A 9,831-nucleotide genomic window follows, 5' to 3' on the forward strand; every position below is an offset into this window, starting at 1 on the left:
ATTCTTCTAATGCATTTAAAGGCACAACATACTGATTTGAGCTACAATACTTTAATGAATATTGATCTCCCACTTTTACAGAATATGTATGCTAGAATTTTAAAAATGGCTTTTTTCTCTGTTTGCTTTTCTGCAGTTTCTCACTGCACCCACAGCTATTACAATGATGGACCATCTCATAGCGAAGGAAGAATGTGAACTAGCTGGCAGGCTCCCCCTCCCATGGCTTAAGATTTGGGTGCTTGGGGGTGGGGGAGAGTGCAATAGCATCTATAAAATAAATGTACTGGTGTCATAATATTAATTATTTCCATTGCCTTTTTTGCCCAATAGTAAAGTCATACATTCGTGCTTATGTATCAGTCTGGAGGACGCATTACTACTGAAAATGCTGTGATCTGAATGTTTGCTGCGTGCCTCCGTATCAAGGAGGGGGGACGAAAATAATTGCTTTGAGTTTTCCAGAATCAGTGCTTGCAGAGGGAGGCTTGTCATGTTCAAACTACTAATTTGCTGTCGCCACTTTATTGAAAATAGCCTGTAAGTTGGTATTAAATGTATCGACTGAACGACAGGGAGAGTAGTAAAACTGCCCCTTAAGATGGCTTTTAATAGGAAGCCTGAGAAACAAATTTTGCAGCAGCATCGATTTGAAGAGTTCAATCAAAACTCCATTTCAAAACTAATTAGTCTGAGATCCGCAACACACTGACACTTTCTTGCGAGTCAGAATGGGTACAAAGGGAAAGCTGAACTAATATACTGCCAAGACCTCCAGCCTAAAAAGGGCTGAACCATCCAGAAAAAAAAAGTAGATGGATGCTATTCTAGTATCTGCTGGATCAGGGGGACCACTTCAAACTATTTACAAGGACAACCAATTTCACTGAGAGCTTCACTATGTGTATTCTTCCCACCACTCCCCATTATCAGTCGCAACATTCTAGAAGGAAGTCATTTAAAGAGGCAGCGAGAAAGGCATATTTAGGTCCATCTGCAGAACTGTGACTAAAGTGGCAGCAAAAATTACAACGGAAGCTTTTCTAGAATGGCAAAAGGAAGATCTCATAGCTGAATATTCTCCTCCCAGAAGTACACACAGGCACACACCCCTCTTTTAAAGGAGGCAAGACAGAAAAAAAACCCACTTTCACAGCCTCCTGTGGAAGAGGCGAGGATTTCAAACGCGCCACACAATTTAAAAATCATTTTTAATCATGCTGCTTTAACTGTGACACATTCTCTTCATAAAGTATGTGTGTATCATACAAACTTTCCTGAGCAATGGTGGTTGCGCATCTAAATTAAATTTTAATAATTGCAAGTCAAAAATGCAATCCCAAAAGCTACTTGTACATCATTTTAAACACACACACACACACACACACAGCCAGCCTCGTTCTAAAAGAATTTGAATTTTTGGAAGTCACAGCCAAAACTAACTTAAGGCAGTCTACGTAATCTGCAGGGTTAGGCTACTACTGAAGCAAATGTCCAGGACTTTGCCCGTTACTTTTTTTAGATGCTTTTCTTTTCTTTCCTACTAATGAGAATACTCTTATTTTGCGGCACTTTATCAGAAGCTTCAGATAATTTTTGTTTCACCATGGAGGAAGACAATCATTGTTAACTACCCTCATCCTGAAAAGTTGTTTTTATATGGGTTCTGTGAGAGAGTAGAGTTAATTAGCTAATCAGGGAGACTGTCCAGGACAGTATTTAATTTAAAAGGCTGGAGGCTTTAGGTGCTCAATTAAGTAACTATCGGTCTCAGACTGGACTTTAATGGGCTCTTTTCTCTCTAACTCCAGCAATGGGGGAGAGATACCCCAGGTCAGGCTAATTAAAGCCAGGGGACTCTTTAATTGTGATGACAGAAGTGGTTTCAGTTTCCTCTCTTTGGGTCTTGGAGTCCAAAGAGGTTGTTAATATTTCAACATTTGGGCAACACAATCAATCACCAACACTGAGATGTTCCATATATGGATGAAAGGTCCTACATTTTGCAGCATTATGTAATGCCACCTTAAATTAATCCCAACTCTCTTCCTCATTCAAAACCTTTAGAAGCGGACAGAGGTGATGAGATGGGAACAAGAGGATGTGGGGTGGGGGGCTAGCTGAAAATTTCTTCAACTGGAACACTTTTAAAATAAACTACAGAAAAGTAAGGTGCAGTGTGGGGATTTTTACCATGCTGTGGAAACCAAACAGCTCTGCACCACAAAGAGTTTTGCATTGCCAGTCCCGCAGTTCAATTTTCCCCTTGCACCTGAAAGGGGTGGGGAGAGGAGAGAGAGGAGGAGAAGGGAGGGGGGGGCGACATATCTGTACCCAGAAGCATCCAAACTTCCTAGCTGAAAGAAAAGCACATCCAAAGCTACTGATCCAGAAGCAATTGGTTTTCCATCAGATTTCCTATACCGGATCCAAATTCTGTGCCAGCTGTATCAGACGTAACAAAGGCTAGGCAAAAAAATCATGCCTACAGCCAAGTCCATTAAAGGTACTTCAGCATAACTACAGCCCAAGCACCTTAAAAGCACCAGAAGCTATTGATACTTAAGGGGGAGGAAGGCGGCTGTGCAAGTGCTGCATTGGAGGGAGAGGGAGAGAGAGGAAAAAATATCAGCCAAATTACGCTTGGTTAATTCAGAGTAACAGATCTGCCCCCAAGTGAATTGGAGGCCTTGAATTAATTCTGTTATGACAAATCAAGATAAACGTTCCCCCTAAATTGCATGCGATTTAATTAATTTTTGAGATCCTGGATTTTTTTTCCAAGCTAATAGTTCACATGCTCCTGTGCTGTCATTGTGCTTGAGTGGGCAGACTTCAAAGTGATATTAAATAACCAACTATTAGATTTACCTAGCACGTCCTATTGGAAAAATGCCATTTAATTACCTAGCCTGTTCAATTAAAGGGACAGCATTCCCTGAATATAGCAGCTTGCTGTTGATTACCAGAAAAATGAACTCGTTGCCTGGCTGCTCCCTCCCTTTCCTCCCCTCCTCAAATGGCTCATACTGTGGACAGACAGCCCACGTGAATGGCAATGAGCAGCAAGGAGAACAGAGAACATCTTTTGCCTGTTGGAATGGGAATCAGGTGCTTGCCGCCCGGCATGTCAAGCACAGTGCCACGAACACTTTTTTTTTGGGGGGGGGTGACCATGCTCTCATGATCTAGGCAAGGCTATATGCTCCTCACCTGCCCCCCCAACCCAAAAATATATTTCCACTGCCACCTCAGTAGCAAACACCAGGTGGGATATAAGAGATTATAATCATATTAAATAGACATTTGTACAGAAAGAGTTCTCAAGCAGCACTAGCCGTTTAAGAAAAGCCTAGTTTGTTTCTCCCTCCCCACCACCTCTTTCAACCACCCCCCAGCCTATTCTCTCTTGCTCTCTCCAAGGCCAATTTTGTTAATTAAATGTTTTGTTTGCGACACAGCTCTCATTCATTTTGGACACGTCATTCCAGGCAGATCTAAGCCAGGGACGAGATCTCATTAGATAAAACCTATCAGAACTAAGAGAAAATGGAGGAGACACTAATTAAAGCTCTTAATTGTGCAGATTCACTGCCACGCTGCTGCTTTATCTAGAATCTCATAGCTGGGAGGGCTGCCCATCACCCTTCTCCCTTCCAAATAAATTCTTCCTTTGCTTAGGGTACTATGGTTGTGAGTTAAGGGGTCAGAGAAGAGTCAATGCATTGCCATCCTTTTACTTACATGAACACCCCACAGCCCTCTGCTGCCAATAAAATCTGTGGCAATCCTTAGATAAGGTAAGGCTGGTTTGGTAAAGCCACTACCCAGATTTAGTTGCAGAGGCCCATAGTGGTGGTTTAAAAAAGAACCAGTTGTCTTGTCCGATGAAGAGACTTCAATCAGTCAGTCCCTATCATCTCAGAGGCTGAATGATCAATTTGTCTCTAAGCTTTACAACAAACATCTCATTGAAAGTCCCATTAAGATCAACTTAATTTCTGCAAGCAGTCAAAAGAACAAAATCACAACTTATTTCTATATATTTCCCTACATGATCCTCAATAAAAACCACACACACTGAAGAGCACTTGTAAAATGGTAGCATCTTGTTTGTTAGTAGATTAGGACATGTAGCTACTTATGTCTGAGTCATCAGGGTCACAGATGAAAATGCTGGAACTTTATGTACTTGGGTCAGTAGACCTTTGTCCTATGGAACAAATAAGCTTCCAGAAGTGCACACTCAAGTATCCATATTTTATTGGACAAGCTATTCAGTTCTAGTGAAGAGTCAGACTGATGGAACAAAATCAGTTCAAATTTACCATCTGATAAAGCACCCTATTTATAATAGCCTATATTAAAACTGTAATAAGTTTTGGCCACACAAAAACCTGAGGCAGAGATTCCAATAAGCTGGCCTGAACTTGCCTTAGGCGTACAGTAGACAACTTCTCTTTTTAATTAGTAGTGATCAGAAGAGGTTTGTTTGATGGTTTTAGTAGAGAGAGACGAAATCTGTACTGTTCATTGAATCTGAACAGTAGTGTCAATTTTTCCACTTCAAACAAACCTCTTTTTCTAACCGTTCTGCTCTATTTAATTAGAATTCTGTCTCGCTTATGCAGTTGCTTCGGACAGGGATCAAGAACGCATCGCTGTAAGCCTGCACACACTGATTTTCAAGCATTTACTTTAAAAATCCACACACTTAGCAAAATGAATGCTGCAATCCCTTAAAACCTTTCTATTGCCATTTTGTTTTCTGTATTCTATTTAGCTGATTGAAGGTGCTAGCATAAAGAAGAGCCATTATCAGAACAAGAAAGGGTCTCCTTATTGGTGTCACAGATTCAAAATGCTGTTGCCTCCAGAATCTGAACAAAGTAATATTTAGCATGCAACTTAGAGTTGTTACCTAGTTAAATGTACAAATTCCAGAAGAAATCGGCTCAAAATATTTATAACTAAGTATTTGAAAATAGGCACAAAGAGATGATTTTAACCACTAAAGCTTGCTCACTCCTTCCAAGAACTGGGATACTTTTTCAAATCTATTCTAAGTATGAAAATCAAGACTATCTAGAAAAAAAACTCCATATGCCTTTACCTCACATTCTTTATATGCCAAAGAAGGTGGGAGGGGGCTGTTTAATTACTGGTTGCTGAACTAGAACACCTCCTTAAAGCATTCATGTGCATCAGTCTATCAAGTCATTTACTCAAATTAAATGTGTAATCCTTCAAAATGCCTCCTTTCAAAATGAGTTTAAAGGAGCTTGAGTTCACCTGAAAAGATTGAATGGGCACCTGGACCTCTTAAATTCTTTCTATTAATTGCTCTAAAACTAGTGGGGGTGGGGAGAAGAAACAAACACATTTTTGTTATGCAAAGTGGAGGAGATGCAGAATACTGGATGCAATAAGAAATATTTTAAACATTGATCAAACCATACACATGTTCACTTTCATACTGAAAGATATGCTCCACAGCAATAGGAAAGCATGTATTACCACTGTGTTGGGTGTGCAGAGTTTGGTACAGGAGACGGCCACAGTCCCTCCAACAATTAATCAACTCTTTCACAATGAATACAGAGAATGAGTCATTCCATTTTCATTTAAAGGTGCTTATGCAAATAATAATATAATAAATCAGATACTGAAAGGGTAGCTCTCTCACTGTTTTAGCCTCTTCCCGCCACTGTTCTAGCAAACTCTATGCTTGCTCTCACCCCATTAGGTTCCAAACAAGCGTCCTTCTGCCCCACTACCATAGTAGCTTTGGGCAGCTAACTGTTTTAAACCAGGACTTTTCTCTTAAAAGTTTAGGGTCACTTTAGGAGTTTTATTCTACCACACCTCTCCTTGAGCCATCTACCAAAGTTTTCTACTGTAATCCAGGAAAAGGATTGTTTCATTAAATCAGGCTTCTAGTTTTGAACTACCCCTTGCAACCAGAGGTATTCTGGCCTGCAGTTCCTTCTGCTTCATAGGAAAAGTATGGAGTCGTGTATTCAAGAAACCAGCAAACCAGCCTAACTTCCCCTGTGTCTCTCTCACCTGATGTAGTCGTTTCTGCACAGGATCATGCCGCTCTTAGTGTAGCAGGACGTACCAATTTCTCCCAGCTGGGCTTGGCAGCAGGAGCACTTCAGGCACCGGCTGTGCCAATAGCTATCCATGGCATAGAGCAAGAAGCGATCAGCAATCTTCCCCCCGCAGCCTGCACATCTTTTCCATGAGAGGGAGCCACTGGTGACCGGGGGAGGCTGCGAGCTGCTGCCTGGGTTCACCATGGTCTGGATAAGGGAATAAGAAATGAAGAAAAATGAGATGAAGGGATTGATTCTCAGACTAAGAGCTCTTGCAACCTGCCCCTCCCAGCCCAAGAAAGATGGGGAATAGCAGCAACTTGTTTACTTTTCAGAGCCTTTGTTCTGGGTTAATTAGCTGCCTCCCCTTCCAAGTTGGCTGGTGGTGCTCAATGACAGTTTTAGCTTGCAATACTGCTGTCAAACTTAGAGTGACCCCCGCTTTGTTTGCTGCCAGGAAAGTACACACACCTGGAGTCTCACAGTCTACATGGCCCTCCCAGATATAAATTGCTGGGCCCCACAGTCCTAAAATGAGAATGGCATAAAAAAACAGCCAGAGTGAGGCCACAATTCCTGACCACAACTCTTGGGGAGTGCAGCTGTAGCTCACCAGCTGCGAATGATTCTGGGGATTGTTTGGTTCTATTTTACAGGAGAGGCAAGTATAAGCTCCGGAGAAAACTGTGAGAAAGTTGTGAAACTAGTTTTTCAAGGTCTCCCTTTTCATGCTATTGTTATCTGCAAGGGCTCAGCCAGGATCGTCCCTATTTATTTATTTATTTCTTCAAAAGATCAAATGAAAGTGGGGTCCTCCTCCCAAAAGACGCTTTACTGGATAATAATAGATCACTTAACTTTCAGAAGCCTGTTAACTTCCTATACAAACACATCTACTTTTGTCTCACTAATCTGCCCTTGATCAGCAATTTAAATGCTAAGCGCTTTGTTGCCCTTAAAAAAAAAAAAGTTTTTGCGTAAAAGCAGAGAGGCAGAACAATCAAGCATGCCCCACTCAGGAAACAGCTAGCATGGCTGGCTGTAAAAGTGCTGCTTGGGGAGGGGTGGAGGTGGAAATAGACACACATGCAAACCCACAAGTGTGTTTCTCACTTTCTAATAAACGCTTTGTACAAGCAGGGCAACAGGGAGATTAAAAATGGAACCAATTCATAAAGCTTACTCCAAACTGATTAATTTGCTCTGCCTCAAATCCAGTAGTCGAACAGGCTACTGTTCAGTCATTTGCACTATAAAAAGATCAAGTTATTTACTGCCAATTAAGCAGTGTGTTTTCCCTTTGTCCTTTGTAAGCTGCCCATGCTCAAGCTAAAGCATCTGGCTGTTTGCTAAGACATATACCTCTGAAGCGAAAGAGTGAAGAGGAGAGGGCAAACTTTTCCTGCCACTTAGTTGCCCAACTAAGTTACAACAGAAGCTTCAGGGTCCTTAAAATAGGCCACTTTAAAAAAAAATTAAAAGGACCAAACAAAACAGGATTTCCTTCAAAATAACTCCTGATCATATGTTCAGTTGACCACACAATAAACCAGACTGCGAACTGCGCCAATTAAGACTGTAACTAAAAACCCCGAGACTTGGGAAAGAGAACCACTCTAAAAGCCATTAGCATTGCATTTCTCTGAATGCATCATATACCTTTATGTAAATTGATTTCTGATGCATTTAACTCATGGAATGGCCTTTTGTTACCATTTCCAGCAATATGAATCTGCATTTCTTACTTCTGATTAAAAGCAAAAAGGATTCCTAAAGTATGTTAAACCTACTTCCCATCTTTCCAAGACCAAAAGCACCCCACACAAACCCCACTGCCTTGCTCCCACCCACCCTGTCTTTGTTGAAAGGTAAATATTATATATAAAAGGAAACGCTACACTGACAGAAGCATCCAGTAACCCCATTAAGCTAAAGCTCTTAAGGACAAGCAATACCTTAATGCTGATTAAATCTAAAAGAGATGAATCAAGAGGACTGACCAGAAAGTGACTCCCTTGATAACTAAGGACGGGCCCTCATCAAGTTTCATTTGGAGTTGGGGGGGGGGCAGAGAAAGAGAAGGAAAGCTTTTAACTTAAATAGGCTTACTCTGGTAATTACACAGCCAAGCAATTTAGGTCCTGGAACAGAGGCAATGAAACAGAAAGGAGAGCTGGCAGCTAGAGGCAAAACACACACCCCCTCCCTCCTTTTAACAACGTCTCTGGTGATTTTAATGGAGACCAAGGGAGGGACAAGCGTAGAGCTTGCAATTTGTAGTACCAAAAAAAAATAAAAATGGATGCTTAATTCACGGCTTGGTTTTAATTAGGTTGATTCATCAGATTTCCCCTGAACAAAAAGGAGGAGAAAAGGAGGGGGGAAGAGAGAGAAAGAGAAAGGAGAGTGAGAGAAGAGAGCAAATACCTTACTTAAGATTATTCTTTCTCCCTTTCCTCCTCCTCCTCCTCCAAACCTGCCACTGTTTCAAAATAAGTGTGTTTTTTTTACTACAAAGAAAGTGGGCGATCGTTCCTCCCACCTCCTCCGCGACTCCCAGGCAGAACCGGGCGCGGGGGGGGGGGGTAGGAGAGAGAGAGAAGCAGCGCGGGGCAAAGCAGGCAGCCTTTTGTACCGCTACGCCGGGCTGCGGGCGGCCCCGTCGCTGCTTGGCTCCCGGGAGGTGCAGCCAGCTTTCTCCCCCCCCCCCCCAAATCCAGGCGATGGCGGGGGTGGCCGTGTTTACTTCCCACTCCGGACCGCAACGAAGTGGAGAGGGAGGGGGTAGAGAGAGGAAAGGAGAAACAGCTACAATCATCCAAAAGAGGGGGGGGGGGGAAACAACGCACCACCAAGCAGCGCTCTCTTTCTCCACTCCCGCGCCCACGATCTTACCTGTTTCCCCTCTATGGTGCAAGAGACCGTGGACAACGTGGCTGTAGCTTCGGGAGAGCTCTCGCAGGGGGAGACCGGCGGGTTGGTGCTGGTGGGCTGGCCCGGCTCGATCCCGATTGACGGCGGACCAATTCGGAGCAAACCCAGCGCGCTCGCCGGGCTGTGCGAAGCAGCAACCCTCCGTCCGGGTCAGGGAACTGCAAGCAGCCCCGGGCTGGGAGGGAGGAGGAGGTGGTGGTGGTGGTGTTGGAAATGTCCGGGAAGCGTTTGCTCCAGCCCTCCTTTCCTTCCTTCCTTGCTGCTGTTGCTGCTGCTTCGTCCTACTCTCGCTGCTTCCCCTCGAGGGGAGATGCAGAGCTGGGTTGTTGCTGCTGCTGCAAAAGGCGAGCACGGGCGGCGGCGCCGACGCCGCTCTCGCTGCTGCAATAGCTGGGTTAAGTTTTGGCAGATGTGGCCGCACTTCCGAGCTGGCTCGCGCTTTCCCCCCACCCCTTTCCCGCCGCCACCTCCCTGTTGCGGGGCTCGGGCGGCTTCCAAAGCCTCTCGCCGCCAACGGCCAACGCAGGGGGAAAGTCCCGAGAGTGGAGCAGCGAAGGAGCCGGAGCGCGCGGCTGTTGCTGTTAAGACGACGGCGACGACTGAGGAGGCGGCGGCTTCTTCTGCTTCTTCTTCCTTCCTCCTCTCACGACCCTCCGCGGCTCCCCGGGCGGCGCTGCCTCGTCTCCGGACGCGCGCAGAGGAGGCCTCCGTCTCCCCGCTGGCGCCTTCCTCGCTGCCTCTCTCCGCCGCTCTTGCCCATGTGTTACTGACAGAGCAGAACCCCAACTACTCCGCGGCT

The 9,831-nt window shown here is 44.3% G+C and overlaps 1 protein-coding gene across 1 annotated transcript in view; it reads right to left on the minus strand.

Moving 5' to 3' along the window:
• LMO4 (LIM domain only 4) overlaps positions 1 to 9,442 on the minus strand; it is a 15,656-nt gene extending 6,214 nt beyond the window's left edge. Inside the window, exons 1-2 of the mRNA XM_082228031.1 lie at positions 8,994 to 9,442; positions 6,067 to 6,305 (exon numbers count right to left, since the gene is read on the minus strand). Of these exons, the coding sequence (XP_082084157.1) occupies positions 6,067 to 6,302 (236 nt within the window). The 5' untranslated portion in view covers positions 6,303 to 6,305; positions 8,994 to 9,442. The remainder of the gene's footprint in view (positions 1 to 6,066; positions 6,306 to 8,993) is intronic.
• Positions 9,443 to 9,831: the final 389 nt, after the last annotated feature.

The sequence above is a fragment of the Podarcis vaucheri genome, assembly GCF_965113315.1.
Source record: "Podarcis vaucheri genome assembly, chromosome: 6".
Classification (NCBI taxonomy): domain Eukaryota; kingdom Metazoa; phylum Chordata; class Lepidosauria; order Squamata; family Lacertidae; genus Podarcis; species Podarcis vaucheri.